The sequence below is a fragment of the Choristoneura fumiferana genome, chromosome 3, assembly GCF_025370935.1.
Source record: "Choristoneura fumiferana chromosome 3, NRCan_CFum_1, whole genome shotgun sequence".
NCBI classification, from domain to species: Eukaryota; Metazoa; Arthropoda; class Insecta; order Lepidoptera; family Tortricidae; genus Choristoneura; species Choristoneura fumiferana.
The window spans coordinates 5,007,049-5,030,027 of record NC_133474.1 but is presented as its reverse complement, the minus strand read 5'-3'; the positions used below and the strand labels follow the sequence as shown (position 1 = coordinate 5,030,027).

Below are 22,979 nucleotides of genomic sequence, written 5' to 3'. Positions count from 1 at the left end.
TTACTTGATATTTTACAGATGTTGGCCGAGTGATTATTATGACGTTCTGCACTAATCGTGTGAGTGGACGTTTATTTTGGCAAAAAATTGTGTAAGTAATTTATTTCGTTATCTCACAGAGCACTCTAAATTATTATGCTAGTTTTATAAAAACAACTGAGTAAAAGTTAAGCAAAACAAGATTGAGTTTCAATTTTGGAAAGCGATCGCGTGGCTCTTTTTTTTTATTCGTTTATTTTGTTTTTTTTTTTGTATCGGCCAGTTCTTCCGGTAATTATTGGTGGCCAAGTGGCCAGTAACATTTTGACGCATAAAGTTTGAAACAATGCCTATGACTTTATACTTAGTGCTGATAAAACTTATGATACGAGGAATACAAATATTATATCGTATTTCCTCCCAGAATCTGTACCATCACTTTCTTTTTAATGCGTTTAAATTACGTGTATTCCCGGTTATTTAGTAAACCCTTTTTAACCGAAATCACTGCAATGAGGCATTTTTTTAGCACTCTTTTCCATTACAGACTGAACTAGGACTATAAATGAAACAGCTTTTAAGTCAATATAGGCTCCTCTTCTTTAGATTCGTGTGGCATTTCTATTCCTTTTCTTTTATAGATAGTTCTGTGATAGTGGTAGTACCTACTATTTTTTTTCTCTGACCATCCCGAGCGCTAATGCTCAAAGTAACCATCTCATTAGTAGATGTTACTAACGAAGTAGTTTTTTTTAAATCGAAAGTACAAACTGAGACATGGATGCCAGAAAAACCAGAAAAAGAGACCAGCACTGGGAATCGAACCCAGGTCCTCAGCATTCCGTGCTGCGTGCTATAACCCCTACACCACTGCTGGACAGGAATCTAGACACGATTTTTTCCTATGCATACATATCTCAGGTTGCTTATTTCTACTTTGCTACTTAAGTTTGTATTTTCGATATGGTTTCACGGGATACCCGTAAAAGTAACAAATTTGGAGTTGAAATAAAAAATACAAAAAGACTCCAAAAAACCAATCATATTTTTTTTTTAAATTTTAAATCTGATCTGTGATTGCACTCTGTCTTTCCTGTTGGCAAGTGCAGTGCAGATGAGGCTCTAGATTAGCTCACAGGTTCAGTAACAGCCGCAGTGCGTATTATAAAAGTCAAAGCGAAGCGATTTGTGCGAACCGGAATGTTAACAACAAACTCGTACTTAAGGTGAAACGGATGTGTTGGAATGAATTCTAAAGTTACGCATATAGGCGTCAAAACAGATAAGTACTTATGATAAAGTTTTCTGGATAACCTTTAACCTAACATACAATACAAGTATCTCGAACACCAATTTGCCGAACCGACAAAATGATTGAAAATGCAATTTCCCCGAAACAATGACAAGCAATCGAGCCGCCTCCATAAATCAGACGGCGTGGGAACGGCGCAGATGCCGTGACGAGCGAGATGGGGATATTGTTCGCATTTTGTTTTTGGATCGCGTTTTGTTTTGGTTATTTCTTTTTGTGATTATAAAAGCGATTTAGCATTTTTGAGACTGCATTCCGCATAGATTTATGCGGATTCCTAGTTCCCTGAAAGTAAGATGTTACTAGTAGAACTTTGTAGTTATCACATTCATGGGGCAGTACAGTCGCAATCAGATATTTCGGAGTGCCCAAGGCGATCAAAAATATCGAAACATGAACTTGCCTTGAGAATAGAGTGTTGTTCCGATATTTTTTGCTGCTCCGAAATATCTGAAGGCGATTGTACATTAGAAGTGATTCCGCGTACCTACGTCAACAATTATGATCCATCACACTATGTTAACTTTGAGAACCACTGAGTCCGATCAAAGACAGTTTTATTATTTCAATCATCTTCCAATCTTTCTATTGATCTCGTTCTAAAACACCACAAGACGCTTTGTCACTGTAACCAAAATGGCGGTTCCCGTTCGAAAACAAATGACAAACGCCCAAAGGTAGGCTTTTCCATGTAAATTAGTGTTTTCAAAGGAGTTCCATTTTTCCTACCCCTTTTTGAATGTAAATAACGGTACAGAGGAAAACAAACTTAAATTTTGCGGCTGGCGATGGAACGCGCTTGCATCGATAAATACGATAGTCTCAACGCGATGACTCTTACGCAGTTGGAATAAGGCCAGTCTTTTTTTTCGACGGTAACGGTAACGTGGTAGTTTTTGGTAAATGAAGTTGACAGTCACAGAGCGATTCTTTGACTGTTTTCTGTGACAACAGCTAATATTTTTGTTGAGTCAAACCTTTAACTTCTCGTTGATTGTGTTTTGAAAGCATTTAAGTGACGAGATGCAGAATAACTTACCTATTACCTAATATCCTCCTTGTCAACTTTGTATCACACAAATCTTTTATTCTTGTTTGAAAAATACCTAACTTCTCACCAAAAAGGTTTGATGTAATGTAGGTAAAAAGTGGCTCCGCCGCGCTCCACTCTAAGCTCAATATCTTCGTAAACAAAGTAACTGCATCGTGTTTGGTATCATTTTCGGATAACTTAAGGATGCCGAATTCATTTTTGATATGATAATTATACCTTCTCATATTAAAAAAACGAGATTTTTGCTTTGTAGTAGTAGCTGATGTCTCCGTAAAAGTCAAAGTCAAAATATCTTTATTCAATTTAGGCCATAACAAGCACTTATGAATGTCAAAAAAAAAAACTACCACCGGTTCGAAAAAACCTCCGTTGAGAAGAATCCGGCAAGAAACTCAACGAGGTAAGTATATTTTTTAATAAAACAGATTTACAATATTATTAAATGATATGTATACATCACAAGTATTTAACACAATTTTATTTTTAACACAGTAGAAAGTAAAGATTCTACAAAACTAAATTTGATACTTACGAAAAGTATTTTTTATGTTTCAAGATATTGGAATGCGATGTGCGTTAAACTCTGGCCAGCGTAAGCTTTAGCCTGGTATCATTTTTGAGACTATCAAAATTGATTATATTATAAGAAATAAATAAATTATTTTTTGTTTAATTCAACCGGCTACCATCCTCAAAATGCAAAATATTATCAGATTATGTTAGAATTGTTAAAATGTAATAATGTAATGTGTAAAATGTTAAGTAGAAGATATATTCAACGCCAATAAAAAAAAAACAAAATGGACCAAAAATTCTTCAATTCTGGACTGTACGTAAATGGGCGCTGACAAAGGTCATTAAATTTATCAGGGGACTCCTAGAGTGCATCATCAACTTTCACATAGGTACTAAGTAGTAATTAAGTATTTAAGCAATTTTGATGCAGCTTAAAGAGTCCCGTCCCGAGTATAATTAAATATCTGCAAAATTTAAATAATATCTAAGTATAAACATCGTTTAATCAGTGTACAGCAAGTGTTGTTAGCCTCATTTTTTTTAATTTGCCGTGATTTCTCGTGGACAGCTTTCGCTGGCCAGGAGAGTCCTAGCAATGCTTTAAGTTGACTCATCTCACTATTATTTGTCCTCAAAATATACCTGTTCATATTAATTAATTGGTTACATTACTTAACTGGTAACTTTAGCATAAGCATCTTGATTGCTTTGACCTCAACATTTTAAGGTGGCTGTATGAATGTACGCTCCTTTCCCTTTAGCATAACTGGCAAGAATAAAAAAAGTAAATGACAGCCAGCTGTCAACTGTCATCTTCACGCGACAGCTGATTTTGGTTGTCGGTTTCCGAAGCGGTCGTATAACCTAAAATTCGTTGGTATTTTATGTAAACTTTAACGTTCCTTTGAAATTCTATATGAAAACATTCTGTGTTTGTGTGTTAACTGTGTGTTTATTGTTAGTTAAAATTAGCCTAGGTATATAGTCGCGTAAATATAGTGTTAAAACAATGCGGGTTCTAATTTGTTTATTTAGTGCTTAATCTTCTTTAATTTCTAATTAGTAACGTAAAAATTAATTTAAATATATGTCACTAATAGTCACGGTGTCATTAAGTGTGTTTATTATAAATTAATTTAGTTAAATGCTAAAATTCATAAAGAAAATATTCGAATTCTCATCCATTCGAATTACTTACAACCTTGCTGCACTTAAGTTCTCAAGACCAGCATTCTATTTTCAAAATTACTTCAAAATGGCTGGCGAGTCGTCCAAAACAAAAAGCGATCTAATTTTAGATGAGAATCCTGTAAAAAAAATTAAACTCTCAACGGACATGTCAACAACTAGGACTGTGGCTACCATGTGCGGAGCTTGGAGGCCTGATGAAGAAGATGGAGGCATGATTTTAGTCTTTAAGACTAGACAACCATGCTTGAGTCCAGATCCTGAGAAGGAATCCGAGTTTCCGGAGAATATTGAAGATTTCTGGGAAGCGGGAACCAACAATGATCAGGTTAGTTCTGATTTATTGATGTATTTGTAACTAATTCTTCTAAATAAATAGACAAATACAAAATGTTGGTCCACTGCTAGTAAAATAAATAAAATTTCTTATGAAGGGAATTTTTGATTTAGTGTTAGCAGCGCCATCTATCCAATTTTATGTTAACTACTATGAACAAGTTGTAACTCTGGTTCTGCTAGCGGTGTTACAGCTGACGTTGTTGTTGAATAGAGGGCGCTATTCCGTAACAGACATGTTAAAATGAGTTTTTTATTTATCATCAATAAATTTTATCAACGCCACAATAGAAATTAGTAGCGACTATTAGTTTCAGTCATTCTTTTTCATTTGCAAATGATCTGTTGTTGAAGTGTATTGAAAATCGCGCCATCTACATTAATTAGATGGAAAACGAGCTATGTCCGCTGTTTCTTGTGTTGCTAATACTGTACATACTGAACACTTAATAAAGTTCTTGATGTAGCCCACAGATGGCGTTATCAGTACATTTTGTTGTTTAGGATGCATGTTTTGTTTCATTTTCAGGATTCCACAGTCAATCTATAGTTCCAACTTCATATTACTTACTAACTAGAAAGCCATTTTGGTGTGGATGGGTGGGTGAGGCTAATCATACCTACCGACAATGTGGTAAAATAAAATAAAAAATAAATAGGGTATTGTCGAGTTCATAAATATGTATAACTGCCACCTACATATACCTAGGTAGGTACCAGTAGCGTCTAGTCAACATTTTTATTAGACAACCCAAAGCGTGAGTTTACAATAATACAATACATAGTAACATAGTAAGCGATACACACAGCGTGAGCAATAGGCAATAGGTTACTATATGTCTTCAGAGGTGACACCTTACAGTTGACAGTTGATTAGACAAGCATTGCAATAATAGGCTAATATCCTCTAAAATTCTAATTAGTCAGTTATTTTATACGAAAATATTAGATTTTTGTCAGTTAAACAAAAAAATATGAAAAATAAAATGAACATAAATAGTACATTGTACATTGTACATTGTGCCTCTAGGGCGGTAAATAAGGAATTACGAACGAGAGGCTATTAGAAGCCCGGGCTATAATGAGTCGATGATCGTAAATTCTAGTACCGCCAGTGCGACATATTTACAATGTTTGTCATCACATTTGCGAGTAAAATTGTATACTATATTATAAATATTTTTACAAAAATTGCCGATACCGCTGGCTGCGCTCTAGGCAGCTCCAGCTCCCCGCCGCCCTCCCCCTCCCGCAGCTGCCTGACGTGCGTGCGTGAGGTTCTCCAGCAGGTCGTGCAGCAGCAGCAGTATTAGTACCTACGGGCAACGACTCATTTACCGACCTTGACAAGAACAAAAAGGTCGAGGGTTTTATATGAGGCATTACGGCCAAGTGAACTTGTATGTTTTGATACTTTTTACGTGCAAGTTTGATAAAATAGTAGATTGATAAACAAGGGTTGTAACTGATCAATTACACCCAAGATATTTAGGCGCACGAGCGAGCAAAGCCAGCGAGGGTGCTTATAGTTCGCGGGTGTAATTGATCATTTGAACACTACTTTTCATCACAAATGCGAGGAAATAAAGAAAAACCGTTATAAATGTATACGCAATTTGTAACAGAGCGGAAGAAAATATATCGCGCCAAACCGTCTTTTGTTTTTTTTTAATGGCCTCGCGCTCTTTGGCTTTGGCACAATCAGCCAGCACTGGCCAGCAGCATTATGCCAGCATGAATGTTTGGTGGTAAGTATTACGCATTACAATCTCCTTGTTTACCAGTTCGTGAATACAAAGGAGCACCATTCGATTTTTAAATTTACTTACATCCCTAAAGATGTATCGAATTTACAACACGGATTTCAAGTTAAATGCAACCTACTTTCAGAGCTTAAGTGATTAAAAAGTTCATTTCATCACACTTGCACGTAACGCGGAAAATTGCACAGTTCCCGCGGGATAGCGATAAACGAAGTCTACGCGGGCGGAGTCGTGGGCAACTGCTACTTATTATACTAAAAAATAATACCAATATATTGATTTATCTACATCTGTTTTTTTTGTGAAATTTTCAAATTTTTCCAAACTAAATTTTGCGGTCTAATCCGTAGCACTGAACTGCCATTCTGACCGGTCATATTCTACATTTGGTACGGGACCCTAAATTTGCTAAGTCCGACACAATAAACCTTCCAATTTTTTACACTACGACGAAGTGCATAAGGGTTAATCCACATGACCTCGATTGTACATTACTAACTTAGTATTACTAAGTAGACGTAATGTGTCTAAGAAAGGTCCCAGCCAAGCATTATTGAACACAGCACTTAACGCGATAAAAGCCCGCTGCGAGGGTGCTGAGACCACATTAGAATCAATATGTACAGGAAAAGAACATTTAGACTACTGCGTTATTTATTTACCTAGCGAAACAGCTTCTATTCGCCTTCGCTTCGTTTTCTCAATAAAAAACCTGGCAAGTGCGAGTTTATTCGGCATATTAACAACTCCGGCTCGCACCTCTGAGTTTATTGAAATTCATGTGTGGGTTTGAACCCACGATCCTCTGCTTGAGAGGCTCAAAGCACTAGGCCACCACGGCTTTCACCAAACCCTCCCCTCATCCCTTCCACACCCTTCGGGTACGGAACCCTAAATAGTAAAGTAAGTCCCTACCTACCAGTTGCGAAGCGTCAATAGAACCCTATTCTCACCGGTTTGCCTAATATTCACAATGTAGGCCAATAGGACTACAGGATTTATGAAAGATGTAAGCGATCCTTGCTTCGCCTTTACCACCGAAATATCTGTCGCCACGCCACTACTTCTCTGGGAGGAGGCCTGTGCTCTGCACTGGGACGTATATACGACGATGATGATGACCTTCTGTGACGATACAATCTTCCCGCAGGTTGATATATCGTTAATATTAACCACGACGTTAATTACTTTACAACTGCTTATTTATATTTAGAAAGGGGATTACGCGACCCCTCCTGAATATTAACCGAAGTTTAATAACTAATTAAGTACTGTTTTAATTATGTATCATCTGTTTATTACTTGAAGTAACACCTCGGTCAAGTGAATGGGCCTTGCAACTTTATAATTAGGCAAGGGGATTATAATATGCAATTGCATATTTACATAGTTTTCGTATTTACCAAAAATCTTGAGAGTGATGTAACGTGTATGTCGGCGGCCGATCGTAAAATCCGCCGGATCACGAAATTCCTAGGCATATCGTGAAATGGCGCCATTTCATGTTTTGGCTTCATCCGCCATATCGTTCAAAAGTGATTTGCCTAGTGACGTTTAGCAGATCATGAAATTCCTAGGCATATCATGAAAGCCGCCATTTCATGATTTGGCCAGTTTAGGCAGATCACCAAATTCCTAGGCATATCATGAAACGCCGCCATATCGGTTCTGGCACTTCGCCGGCCGCTGCCGCGGCACGCTCGCTTCGCTCGCTCGGCTCGTGCGTTATGGTCACAATTCATACTAACCACCCCTTGCTTCGCTCGTCATACCTAAATTTTTCTTTTTTTCGGCATATCACGATGTGCCCGGTATAAAGCTAGGAATATCAACAAATGCGTTTCTCTAATCGATCAGCCGTGTTGTTTCTCAGGCACATCGTGATAATGCCTGGCCAACATTTAGGTGTGTTCTGTGTTTAATCAAAATCGATTTAGCCGTTTTGAAGGTGAACTTTGAAATAATAATGTCGGGGATTTTCAACTTTTCTACTTTGATTAGGTTATCACATAGAAGTATCTATTTCATCATCATCATCATCACTGCTGGATATAGCCCTCTTCCATGGCGCGCCACAATACTCTGTCTTCAGCCCCTCGCATCCATCCACCGCCAGTGACCCTCTTAAGGTCGTCCGTCCATCTGTTTCAGCTTGGGTAAAATTGCCTATGTAGGTATATCCGGTTGTTCTCCTCAACAGGTCACATTTCTCAACCGATTGTCGGGAAATATTGTGTGCAGATTCAATAATTATATGGTTTTTTTGTCAATTAAGTTTTTTTTTTTTTTTAATGGCGGAGGCTTGGGGGCTAAACGTAAAAAAGTGCTATTAAGCAACGTCAGTTGCAGTCGATAGGTAGAGCAAACTGGCTTATCGGTGATACTTGGTAATTCGGTGATACTACGTTTTTATCTGACACCGAAAAGTTCCAATTAAAATGCTTTTTTTAACAATTCTTATTTTACTGTAAGCCATGAGGGTTCAAAAAGTTAAAAAGAGACGGGCGAAGTCCACAACCCGCAGAGTCACTCGTTATTTTAGTTGGCGTCCTACAACCTACACCGAACAGTCTCCATCCTTCACGCCACTTTACTCGTAACATCATATTTTGGTAATCAAAGCACTTCCGCGAACGTTAATAGCACTATGACGAAAGTCCCAGCAAAGCCTTATTGCCCCAAATAGAACCTTCAAACTCAGTCATATAGTGGACTTCCATATGACCCCATCGCAGCACCCAATAGTTACGAGTAGAGAACTCTAAGCTGTAGGAAGTTAGGTTAGATGTTGCGCGCTATTTTGGCCGTCGTGACTTTTGACTTTTGCTTTGGCGGTCCTAAACCCAGCTTAACATTTTCATAATAAATGAAATGGAGGCCAGACGCATTTGTGAAGTCTAAAACCTTTGGCCATGATAATTCTGTGAATATTAACTCGTCTTATATCTAATTAGGACGTTGAAAGACAACCTGCTGCGGTGTAGCACTTTGACAGCGGAATAGCGTGTTGCCACTGTTGCCGTTTTAGGGTTCCGTATTTCTGCTGGCAAAAACGGAACTCCTGTAGGAACACTTTGTTGTCCATTCATCCGCGTGTTTCAAGACCGTTTTTCTTAGGAACGCGTGGAAGTATCAAACTGAAATGAATATCAAATACAAGTCAAGTCTGCTATACATTGAAGTAGTGAAAAAATCGAACTTCTCTAAGTCATCGCGGTTAAAAGATACGTCATCAAAAAAAGGTGTTTTTAAAATGGGGATCAAAATGTATGCGGTACGTCCAGTTATCATAGAAACTTAAATTATGGAAGTAGCTCATATAACACAACCAGTAAGAAATGTCGAAAAATCTAAATTGCGGGATTTGAATATAGTAGCATTGCAATTTAATCAAAAACTTGTATAATATAACAACCTTGTGTTTGTATAATTTAAGCTCTAATCTAACAAACAGATTTAGATAAATAGGATAGGTATTAAAAATCGAATGTTTATTCAGTGATTTTGTATTTTTATACCTTCAAATAAAAATCTTATCCTTTTATAAAATAGTTACGTTGGTTTCGGGTCACCTTACATCAACCAAACGAGGAACAAAAACGTCACTACGTTGTCAAACGATAGTATTTAAAACGCGCCGGCAAAATTTATGACAAAGGTGAATTCTTGGGCCCCTCTCCCGAAAAAGGGGGTAAATTTATCAACATTCCCGTCAAGCGCTGAGACATTCTTTTAAACAACTTGAAGGGAATTTTTATAGGGTTTTTGGCAAAGTCATTTTAGTATAAAGTGTTCTCCGCGACTCAGTTTTGGGTTGTGGCGGTTTAATATGGGTAAGACCGAGGAATTGTTTAAATTCTGACAGTTGGGGACGATTGTGGGTTGTTTCGAGGGTTGGGTTTCTTTATAGGACATTAAAAATGTATAATTCAAATAATTGGGTGGAATATTATCCTAAAGATAACTGTACCTATCTCCATGTATAATAAACAGTTATAAAAGCTAAACCTAATTTATGTTGATCACTTTACTGAATGAATCAAAAACTGAAACTGTGTTGTGAGAGACGTACTAACAGACGAGAAATTATAGTGAACTGAAAAAAAATACTTTGCTGACCCGCGAGCCTTCCTTCCTTCATGCAGTTCCTCCACCTCCACGCTGTAAGAACACACACAAATCACACAAACCCGTCTATCACCACCACCACACTACACTGACGCGTTTTGAACTCCACCAGAGCTCATTTTCAGAGCAGGACAACTGTTCACACCATGCTACCAGATGTTAGAAATCACATTTGAAATGTAGGAAAATATCGCGAGGGAACTTATAGGAAGCAATTCGATAGTATGAGAAGTTCCCAATCCGTACTGGACCTGCGTGAAATTAAGTTACTTTACTACCTATCTAGCTGTTGTTTTGATAAATTTAATTTTACCTCCTTATAAAAGGAAAGACTAAGGACAGAGAATAATTTCAGTTCGTTAAGAGGTACAAAAGAGAAAGAAATAACCCGATGAAGGAATTGTTGTCTAATGGTGCATCTACATCGCATTGAAATGCAAACTACGAACAATCTCACTAAAGAGTTCAAATGCACAATCATATTTAGTTATATTTTCTGCCACGAGTCGCCTTATTCCGACAGATTCTTTAAAACAAGTTTTTCATGTTTTCGCTTTAGCAAAACTTTTCATAATATTCAATATATAATGTAGGTCATATTTTTCTTTATATTTTAATAATAAAATGTAATTGCTCATTTTTAGTTCTAAATTTTTGTTTTTTTTTCGATCGACAAAAAATACTTGAACATTATTTTCTATTTTTTTTTACTCAGAAAATTACCCAAATTGTCAACAGCAATTGTTATCTTACTGTGGTTGAACTCTTAGCTAAAGTCAACAGCCGTTATGAAATAAATCCTGACACATTGCAAAACTATGAAAGTTTCTGAATATTAACAATATGAATCATAGGCAAAAAATGTAATGCTTACTTGTTGCGTGCGATAGTGTGGCATTTTTTTCAATGGTTGGTATTAAAAATAATCAGGAACTTCATAATTGTGCAATGTGTCAGGATTGACTTCTTAGCAGCCGGGCACCACTATAGAAAAGTTCTTTTTTTAAATGAAATCATGAAAAGAAGGCAGGCGTAGAGTTAAGTGTTAAAACGTCTATATCTGGTTCGAAGCAACACATCAAGTGTTTAAGACATCTATAACATATTCGAAGCAACACATCTGAATACAACTCTGGGAATTGAATTTTTATTTCCACAGAGGTTTTGCGTGAAAAAGAAGATTTCTAGTCTCCTATTTTCCGTGACGTTTCACTGGAAAAGTGGTCTGGAGAAAATTGTAGTTGTGAATTGATCGACGCTTGGAGATAATTTTGCATATAAAACGATGTTCGATCGCGGTAAATTACTTTTCTAAAGGTAAATTTGAATAGAGTGTAGAAAACTTTTGAACTTTCAAGAATTGAGAGTTATTAGGGTTCCATATAGGTACTTAAAGGGTGACAAAACAGAACCCTATTACTGTCGCTACGCTGTTCGCTTGTCTTTTTGTCACAAGGCTATATTAAAAACTATATATATACCTACTCTACCGATATATATATATTGCATTGTATTGTAAACTCTTTATTGTACATAAAAACACATAAAATCAACAAATTAAATAATAATAAGAATTACAAAGGCGAACTTATCCCTTAAAGGGATCTCTTCCAGTTAACCTTTGAACGATTGACAGGGTATCAGAAAAAAGAGTAGACACCACAAATACAATGAAAAGATAAAAAGCCGAAAATTTTAAATAAGTCCAAAATAGTGCTTTATAAATAAACATACATAATATCTACAGGTACACACTAATACGTAATAATAAAACAATAAACTAATACATACAAGAGAAATAAACTACAAATATATAAATAATAAATGTAACAATGACAACAATGTATGTAATAATTAATGTCGTGGTTTACGATAATCAAGCCTTATAGGATTGTCAATTGACAAATTGAATTGTTGATTGATTTCGTCTCATTACCATCTAATGACAGTTGATGTAACTACTTATTCTATGCAAATAAATCTTCTATTCTATATATTATTCTATATATTATATTTTATTTGACGACCAGATGGCCTAGTGGTTAGAGAACCTGACTACGAAGCTTGAGGTCCCGGGTTCGATTCCCGCGTCGGGGCAGATATTTGTATGAAAAATACGAATGTTTGTTCTCGGGTCTTGGGTGTTTAATATGTATTTAAGTATGTATCTATCTATATAATTATATTTATCCGTTGCTTAGTACCCATAACACAAGCTTTGCTAAGCTTACTTTGGGACTAGGTTAATTGGTGTGAATTGTCCCGTGATATTTATTTATTTATTCTATCTTCTATTCTATTCTATTCTATTCTATTCTACTATTATAACATCGAAATGGCGGCGAACGCCGTGTGACGTAACTACCGGTTGCGGTGCACGTGAACGGGCTCGTTGGCTGGAGCGTCATTCTACTTCGGACTGTAATGCTAATGATTCTGTCAGTTCGTCTGTCGATTAGCTCTGTACATACTCTGATTGGTTCTGTGATTTAATTATTATCGGTTGGTGAAATAAAAGACCTGCATCCCAAAAGAAGTTCTTATTGAAGCTCTCACTCAAGTACCTACATACCCATGAACGCAACCTGACGGCGAGACGGAAGTACTCTCATTCCATCCATCATCATCATCTCATCTCTCCTCTCCGCTCTCGTCGGCAAATATATATAACTCTTAAAACTCTTAAAAATTATAGCATCAAACATTATGACACGTAAATATTATGGCTTGTGACTACTATGACAAATTAAATTATGGGATACGAAAGGATGGGAGGCCCAAATTTAGTGTCAGATAACACTTGACCTGAGGCCGGCCATCAGTAATATGACAGTTTTACTCTGCTGAATATTATATTTGATGCTGCGTAAATTAAGACTTAAATTAATTCTCGGGTAATAACACTGAGGTGCATATCAAATGTTAATTTCATACTTAAATTGCATTCTCAAAACAATTCATATATTACACGTATACGAGAGCAAAAATAAAATGAATAATAATGTTGCACTAAGTATTCTGTAGCTATTATTTATTGGTCCAATGAAAATAATATTTATGCATCTTACTGTCCTATCCTACTAATATTGTAAATGTGAAAGTTTGTGAAGATGTTTGGAGGTTTGGATGTTTAGATGTTTGGATGTTTGTTACTCAATCATGGAATAACGGCTCAACGGATTTACATTATACTTGGCGTACATATACACAAAGATCTGCATTTAAACATGGGATATTTTATATCCTAGTAATGCCGCGGTATGATATTTTAAGTTTTAACAAGAATAGAGGGCACTGTCCAAGAACGGTGACGTACCTCAGCTCTCAAGATGACGTGACGTGTTAACTTCGTTTGCAATCAGTAGATGGCGTTGTGCGAGTGAACTTTGCCCTTTCAAATTTTATTGTTACCGTAAACTTTTTCAGGTCAAACTCTAAGACATTGCGTTGCTATGGTAACAAGAATCGTGTAACTAAACTGTTGTCGTTGTAAATTAAAAAAATTGCACAACGTACAACAGTTCAGCGCGCGAAGCTTAAGGATTCAATATTTTGTCGAGATACCTTTGACTTTTTGATCTCAGCCAGACTATTAGACTCACAAGTTTTTCACAATAATCAGGAGAATTGTGTATTATTCACAAACTTTTGTAATGTTTTAGCTTTTTATCCGCCGCAAGGTTTATCCGTAGAAGTAGGTATGTTGTATTTATAAGGCATCACGAACTAAGAGAATATTCAATCGTACCAGAAACCCTGCGTATTGGCAAACTTTCTTCATTCCAATCTCTTGGAAAGAAAACCCGAGTTTGCTTCTCTTTTTAGGGTTCCGTGCCTAAATAGCGCTGACGGGACTATTTGAATGCTCCGTTTGTCTATTTATAGGTAATATCAAAATCAACTCGTTTTTTATGTAACTAGGCCGTAAAAGGTTCTTTTACATGTCACTTTTTTATACTACAGCGCTTTTAGAAAGACCACTATTGAAAAGAAGAATGAGCCACAATAAACATATAGGTACACAACGGTCAATCTCTCCATCCGTCTGCCCACCCTTTGGGTCCATATTGTTTAAAAATTTACCGAATTATTGTTTTTACCGTGGCGGCTATGACAAAAAACATTACTCTTAAACACGTATTTTGGCTATTTTGCTCTTAACAATAGTATGGTGGTACGCTCATGGTGTTACGAAACCCCTTGGTTTGTGAGTACGATTTTCACTTGGCCGGTTTACTTTTGCCATCTTCAGGTAAGCCGATTGGGTGGCTAAATCGAATTCCCTAGAGCACTTGATTTTTCTGTTTTCTAACGTTCTTGGCGTGTTTTTCGTGTTATCTTTCAACCCCCCTTGACGACAAAAGAGTGATATTATATGTTTAATATGTATTTGTAATATTGTAGCTCTTTAGCTATTCACAATATAAGTGTAGGTAGGAGTTAGGTAGGTGTACTTACCTATTTTTTTTACATAAGATCAGTGATGAGAAATATGGCGATTTTAAAGCTTGTGTACACCAACTCCGAGGACGTGTGTGCGAAGACAGACCTAACTATTGGTCTTCCCAATCACTGGGTTGCCTAAAGCCGAGTTTAGACTTGCAAGAAAAATCGTGCAAGTTGCATTAGGTATATAGGCCGTAAAGCCAACGAGTTTGTAGTGGTCGATCGAGCGCCGCAATGCAACGCAACTTTCACGATTTTTCTTGGCGAAACTCGGCTTAACGAAAATTCACTCCACGTCACTTGTTGTTATTGTTACTATTCAAAGGCCTTATTAAGTTGTATATTTTTTTATTTTATTTTTGCAAATTGCGATTAAACAATTCATATTCTTTAGGTTATGGTATACCGTAGGCGACAGGCTAGCAACCTGTCACTATTGTACCTTTTTTTTTGTCAAACTTTAAACCTAAAATTGCTAAAAGTGGCTCCGAAGCGGTAACGTTTCGTGTGCTCTGCCTACCCCATTTGGGAATACAGGCGTGATGTTTGTGTGTGTGTATTCTTTATTCTTATTGTCTGCCGCACTCGGAATCACAATCATTTTCGCCACTTCTTTCGGTCACAAAATGTAGGATGCGGGTAGAATGATACCGTGAATGCGATCGCGAGTGTTGCAAGAAAAATCGTGCAAGTTGCATCACATTGCGGGGCTCGATTGACCGCTACAAACTCGTTGGCTTTACGGCCTCGCGATGTAATGCAACTTGCACGATTTTTCTTGCAAGTCTAAACTCGGACTTATGACAATAACGCCACTGGTAATTGAAGCGCATTGATAATTTCAAATGAATCGGCCATGGTTGATATTACTGCCTCTTCTGCTTGAGGTTTATTAATTGCTTTTAAGAGACATCTTGTGGTAATACATTGCTTCACCAAGCTTTGTGATCAAAGTGCTTGCGATTACCCAAGCTTGACCTTTTTAAAACGTTTCTCACGCGACCTGAAAAGAATATTTATCTTTTTAATAAGGGCAAGATTTACAAAAGCCCAGTGGCTAATTGGGCTCATTTCGCTAGTTGAATCTCATTATGACCCAAGAAGCATTCCGTTAAGATTCGAATTGCGACGTTATTGCGTTTGCAAAGAAAGGAAATTGTAATAAGTGTTGAGGTTGTTTTGTGTCCGTTTGTAGTGAGCGGTTGGTATATTGAACGGGAGGGGAGGATCATTAATACGACCCCTGGAGGATTCGACGGCCTTTTAAAAAACCTTCCGGGTCGAATCAATTTGGATACGTTTTGAATTTTTCGGCTTCTCTGCGATAAAAGGGACGATTTTTAGGTTTGTAAGAACGGTTGCTTTTGTAAGTGTAAGCGTAATGGACTTGCGTTTGACTACAATCTCTCATAATGATGGTAAGCGACACATCCTTCTTGACAATTAAGGTTACAGCTCATTATAGAGCTACCCGGCACCCGACCAGCACCTCCTCGACTTTCGGCGTCCACTCGTTGTCGACAGGTGGTCCACGCGCGGACGGCGCGTTGACAACGAGTGGAGTCGAGTGGTAGGGGGGAGGGTGGCGGGGTGGAGAGCGCCGTATCGCAAGCGTGCGGGCAGCGAGTGGTCCACTCTCCGTCCGCGCGTGGCAACTTTGCGAGTGAGGCGATCCGGTGACGTTACGGAGTTGATGTAGTAAGCGCATGCCCATACAAGTTAATATGAAGAATACTAACCGCTCGAGGCGAGGCTGTGCTGGTCGGGTGCCGGGTGGCTGTAATGAGCTGTAGCCTTTATGGTCTTTCAGAAACTGTCGTCCCGACCGGCCGAGTGCGAGTCGTGCGTGTGTGCGTGTGCCTATGTGCGTGCATTGGGACGATTCCAGGGTAGGCAGTTGGTATACTTATCTTATCTATCTTGACGTGTATTGAAAAACCCTTTTGAAAAATAAGTCGCAGCAAATAGGTATGTAACATTTAGCAAGGACGTATGATCATTTACATTATTTTTGTATCATAAGTAATGGTTACTTTTTTTTTAAAAAACGTTTTTCAATAAAAAGACTCGTCAAAATTGTTTACCCTTTTTCAAATGCCAAAAAAACGAAGTATAAGTGTAGTGTGCGCCGCAGCAGCGCGCCACCAGCACTTAGTGCTGCCTACCCTGCTGCCTATGCAATGTACGCCATAGTGTGTGTGTGTATGTGTATCTTCGTTACTCGTTCACGCTAAAACGGCTTGATAGATTTGGAAACATCTCAAAAACTGCTGAACTGATTTTAATGAAACCATCGCTAGAAAACCTGATTTCAAATAAAAAAAACCGCATTTAAATCGGTCGACCCGTTTAAGAGCTACGGTGCCATGACAGACACACAGACAGACATAGCGGTCAAACTTTTTGCAGGGGGGGTTAAAAATCACAACCTAGCGGTTTAGTGTCATGAAATTTGGCACAATTGTTTTATGAAATTTTTGGGAATTCTGATGGGAATCCAGCATAATCTGGGAATTTCAATTCAACTGTCGGGTCTAATAGTTTACGCGTGTAAAGCCGAAAACCATTGTTTATATTCTTTCTCTTTCAATGCCTCTTCAATTCTTAAAGTAGTCGTTAGCTTTTTCAACTCGTCTCTATCAGCAGCCAGCCGGAACAGCTGCTCTATGGAAATTAGTTTAGTACCCTTTGGCCCAAGTAATTTGTCTAACCCGGAAATATTATATTTATATTCATATACATAAATATTATATTTTAATACAAAAATAAGAAGCCGTGGTGGCCTAGTGGTTTGACCTATCGCCTCTCAAGCAGGTCAGTTCAAGTCAGGTCGTGGGTTCAAACCCCGGCTCGCACCTCTGAGTTTTTCGAAATTCATGTGCGGAATTACATTTGAAATTTACCACGAGCTTTGCGGTGAAGGAAAACATCGTGAGGAAACCTGCACAAAACCTGCGAAGCAATTCAATGGTGTGTGTGAAGTTCCCAATCCGCACTGGGCCCGCGTGGGAACTATGGCCCAAGCCCTCTTGTTCTGAGAGGAGGCCTGTGCCCAGCAGTGGGACGTATATAGGCTGGGATGATGATGAATACAAAAATAGGAAGGTTAGGTTAGTTAGGTAACTTCAGTTGCCCGAAGGGCAAAATACCCAGAAAGAGCCGAAAGAGTAGAGAAAGCCGTTGGACAAACAATAGTTGAACCACGGGTAGGTACTAAACGTGGAAAAGTTTGTAACGGAAAAAGTGTTACTTTTACAATTTAACCGTTTACTTCCTCACAATATGCAAGGCACGGCTAATTTCAGACCATAAACCTTCTTACACGTCCAGCGCAAGATAGATAACTCCGCATCAATCATTTCTCGAATAGCTGTCAACTTCCACCAATCTCTTCGAAGTAGCACCGCCTCTTGCCAATCACTTGTCGAGTTTGCCTCCGCCTAAAGCCGGCTCCAGACGTGTGTAACTTGTAATGTAAGATTACGTGTTAGCGTCAACTGTGTAGACTGCGCACAGACTCAATGCGAATCGTGTAACGCTAATCTAGTTCAAAAGCTGTTCCACTTCATAGTTAAATAAAAAATAATAATAAATATCATGGGACACTTGACCCAAATTGACCTATAGTCCCAAACTAAGCAAAGTACTATTGGTACAAGCAACGGATAAACATACTTATATAGATAAATACATACTTAAATACATATTAAACATCCAAGCCCCGAGAACAAAAATTCGTGTTATCCATACAAATATCTGCCCCAGCCGGGAATCAAACCCGGGACCTCAAGCTTCTTAGTCAGGTTTTCTAACCACTCTGCCATCCGGTCGTCTAAAGTTGTTGCGAACATGCCGCGACAGAAAATCGTGATAGCTGGTGCTGCTTTTATTTGTATGTATTTACTAGCTTTTATTCGGTATTCGCGGTTATCGCGCTGTTCTCTCGGGAACTGTGCATTTTTTCGGGATAAAAAGTAACCTAAGTATGTCACTCTCGGGTCCATAAACTATTTCTAAGCCAAAAATTACAGACAATCATACACACAAACACACAAACTTTCGCATTTATAATATTAGTATGGATTAACTGAAGACCGGAGGAAACGTCGTTGGTGGAGAACTACTTGGTCTAGTAGAAGAACATCTTCATTACTTGCGTAACTAAAAACTCAGCAAATAAGTACTTAGTCAATATTTTAATACTTACCCGGATGTCGCCTACTGATTTAGAATATTTTTAAATTAATTTAAATTAATCTGCGTTTATTGGATCGCAAATAACAGGTTTTTCTTTATACAAGCCAATAAGTTCAAGCGATTGTTCCTTCCTCCATATCATGAATGCCCACATTAAATAATCGTCACAAACGCCGTCCAAACGAACACTGCGAGCGCCGTGCGAGCGTTACATGTAATGCACGTTACATCTAATGCTCGTAGTGCTTGGCGTCCACACACGGAAACACGATGTACTACATTACACGTTACACTTGTCTGGACCCGGCTTAAGCGAAAGCTGTTGGTGAATTGGGTCAGGTTTTGGCTAATTATGATCCTTGGTTCTAATATCTAGTTCTATTTAACCGATCGGTGTCTGAAAAGACGATGTAATATTTTTGTTCTAGACTATAGCGGCTCCTCGCGCCATCTACTTGTCCACGGAAACTCTGACACGAAAAACGAAAGTTCACTCAAAATAAGCGTAAGGTTACGTCAAAGCGACTTAATGTAAGAAAAAAAAAATATTGCACCGCTAAAAGCCAAAAATATTCACTTTTTGCCTCAAACGTTAACATGTTATTTACCCGCACTCATCAGGGATATGTTGAAACACAATAACGGCGTCTCTCAGGAACCGATCTCAAGTTGCTGTATTAATATTGATGTCGTTACGAGTTTCCGTAACCTACGTCACTGTACAGTATAATTCAGATAATGATCTGCTAAAAGAAATGCGCCGTACCACCACCACCACCTAAGACTAAGACTAAAACTAGCACTAAAACTATGTTACTTGGTGACACGGCAGGATACCAAAAAGTAGTAGTCACTAATGTACCATTATAATGCCTGGCTGTATCATCGTTGGTTGAAAGCTACAAGCGAGCTGTCTTCAAATATAGGGCGAATACGTATAATCGCGCGAGCGCGCTCCGTTTTAGTTGCAAGCGTGATTGTGACAACGCAGGCCTATTTTGCATAGAAAAAACACAAGAACGCTTACTAAAGCTATTAGTCCACTGTATGCCTGACACAGCGCTTAGTAAACAGCCGTGCAATGAACAGGCGGGTTTAGTAAATGGATTTGATTTCGTCGCGTTTAATCCAATCTCGGTGACAGCAGCGGTGGACAAGGAGCCTTAAGTAATTGCGAGGTCGGCGCGTTTTTCGTAGATCATTTACTTGGTTTACATTATGTACTTTGTCTCAAGGGGAGCATAAAGATAGAAAAACTTGGTCGCCCTTCACGGCTCATAATTCACGAAAGGTACGGACTTTTAAAAGAATTTTCTGGGTTTTGTGTGAAATGTTAGCCTGCTTACTCGACATTTTTGGTGACTGTAGCAATGTGGGGCGCACAACCTTTCTTGTTAAGGTTTTGGGCTCGTTTTTTTCTTGTTTCGACTTATTATATTGTTTCTGTTATCGAAAGCAAAATCATGATCAATTTAAAAATGTATTTGGTATATATCATTTTAACAGTAGGTATGTAATGTTACATTTTTAACCCCCGACGCAATATGTAGACGCACGTATGTCTGTCTGTGGCACCGTATCTCTTAAACGGGTGGACCGATTTGAATGCGATTTTTTCATTTGAAAGCATGTTTTTTAGCGATGGTTCTTAGACATGTTTTATCAAAATCGGTTCAGCCGTTTTTGAGATATTGAACTTTGAAGTGACAAGGTCGGGGTTTTCCAACTTTTTGTTTGGTTAGGCTATGTTTTAATTGTTATGGTGTGCCCTTACAGGGCGTCATGCTTTGATTCAAACGACAACTGTACCTAATACCTTATATTATACATATATGCTGTGGATTACGCGGTGTGTTTTTTTTAAATTATTTATTTACCTACTCAAATAAAAGCAAAAGAAGTACAGAAATACTTAACTCCATTATACTCGTACCTCTGCCAAACTCCGTTGTAGTTAATGTAACTTGTTATAGCGTCACGCCACTGATAGGTTTTCCGAGAACGAGCATATTTTTAACTGACAATAGCCAGGTTATACATTTAGGCCAGGTTATGTATTTTAACTCCATTTACATTCGTCAAAAACATCAAAACGTAATTTTATTATGGCGTGAATTAATTTAGATTTTATCGTAAGGCATCTGTCATTGTCGCACTGTTACTAAATATATTTGTTAATTAATTAATCAACACCATTACAATGTATGATAGTCAAATAGAAAAATATTTTAAATTTTATTTAATAGGCCGCAGATCACCAATAACTGGAGATAAAAGAATAGCTTTAACCAGCAAGTTATCCGTTCATCTTATTGATGAACGTCCAACACTGCGCTTGCCGATCCGCGATCTCCATTCGAAACCTTTTCAGCCCCAAAGGCCACCTGTTCTCCGTGCTATATTTATGGTCTGCCCATTGCCACTTGAAGACCTAATTCGCTGGGCTTGTGCTGACCCTCGATTTTTTACGTATCTCCTCATTTCTGATTGGATCACGTAAAGAAACTCCGAGCATAATTCTTTCCATGACTCGCTAAGCAACTCTGAGCCTATTTTATAATGCCTATTGTGAAACAACACGTCTCGAAATGAAAAATAGTGCCCCTGGATATTTAATAGAGCTACTTTTTATCCTAGTAAATACATAGCAAACACGAGACACAAATAAAAGATGTTACAAAGTTTTTTTTCATAGTTTTCTTGCTTTAATTTACAGGCAAATTTCAATATTTCTTTGAAGCGATCCATCAAAAGCCAATGCATTTAACGCCTTTTGTCTGCAATAGCCGATGTGGCAGACGTTTCAAACTGTCGAAGTTTTCTGAAAGTCCAATTATCGCTATTTTATCCTTGTTCCCAGATGTCTTTGCAAAAACGAATCAAATGTAAGCGTTGATGATCAAAGTTTAAAGCGTTTTTGAAGGAACTGGTGACCTCTGTCTGACCAGCGAAGTTTGTGACGAATGCGCGCTAATGATGACTGGATAATACAAAAAGTTGCAATGTTGGAAGTTCATTTATAGGATTCAGAGCAATGATTTATAAGTAACTAGACATAAGCCATCATCATCATCTTAAAGGAGAAGTGGAAGGGAAGCTAAAAAGATGGAGGCCGAGGATTGACTATACAAAGCAAATAAAGGAGAAGGTAGCCGTCATATCGTATAAGGAGGCAGCGTTGAGTAGAGAGAAGTGGAGAGCCATTCTTCGGCTACACCGACAAGAGTGTAACTCTTAAATAAGAAGAGAGAAGAGCCCGAACCATTAGATCCGGCGCTTCAATTGAAATGCCTGGATTTTACTAAATTCCAATAAAATTCCAATAAACATTTATACGATACATGGTTAGATTAGTTTGACTAACACCCCTGTCAAGGTTTTTCATCGAGATTTTCATTTGAAAATGAAGTCATGCCTATAACGCCATACCATTAACCAACGGTCGTATAAAACATTTCATACAATTTCATACACCGTTGTGTAATCGCAATTAAAACCTCTCTAAAAATACAGGGGTGTTAATCCAAATTAACCCAATTATTTACACTACCTTGTACACTATTACGTTCACTATAACAAAACACAGAGAGTAGTCAATGATGTTGTCGTTTTATTTCAAACATGTGTTCATAACAAAACAGTTAATTTGAACATAAAATTTCCAAGTCTAAAAAAATAATATTTAAGTGTAATCTTCTCTCTCTTGCACCTTTCCGAAGGCATACCGCACAACACACTTTTAGTGATGCGCATAAATGTATAAAACGACTAAACATTTCAGCCAACCCGAAGTTATCACATCGTTGGAAAAGAAAAGTTTCTTGAATATTAATATTCAATAGGCACGCACCTATAGCGTCCCCTCGCGGCCGTAAACAACTTTACGACAATATCAATTCTAATTTATGCTTTATTACGGACTTGGTGTTCGTGAAATACATTTTGTGCTGTATCGTGGTACAAGCGATGACCTTAGAGCGGCAGCGATAACGACAATTGTTAACTTCCCAGTCAAGGACACTTGATCAATCGCCTGACCGCGTAATATGAGCTGAGGTAT

At 37.9% G+C, this 22,979-nt stretch overlaps 1 protein-coding gene across 1 annotated transcript in view; it reads left to right on the top strand.

The window, feature by feature from the left end:
- Nucleotides 1–3,696: 3,696 nt before the first annotated feature.
- The window catches only part of LOC141426408 (uncharacterized), an 84,741-nt gene continuing 65,458 nt past the window's right edge, over nucleotides 3,697–22,979 (top strand). The window contains exon 1 of the mRNA XM_074085294.1: nucleotides 3,697–4,377. Coding sequence (XP_073941395.1) covers nucleotides 4,006–4,377 — 372 coding nt within the window. The 5' untranslated portion in view covers nucleotides 3,697–4,005. The remainder of the gene's footprint in view (nucleotides 4,378–22,979) is intronic.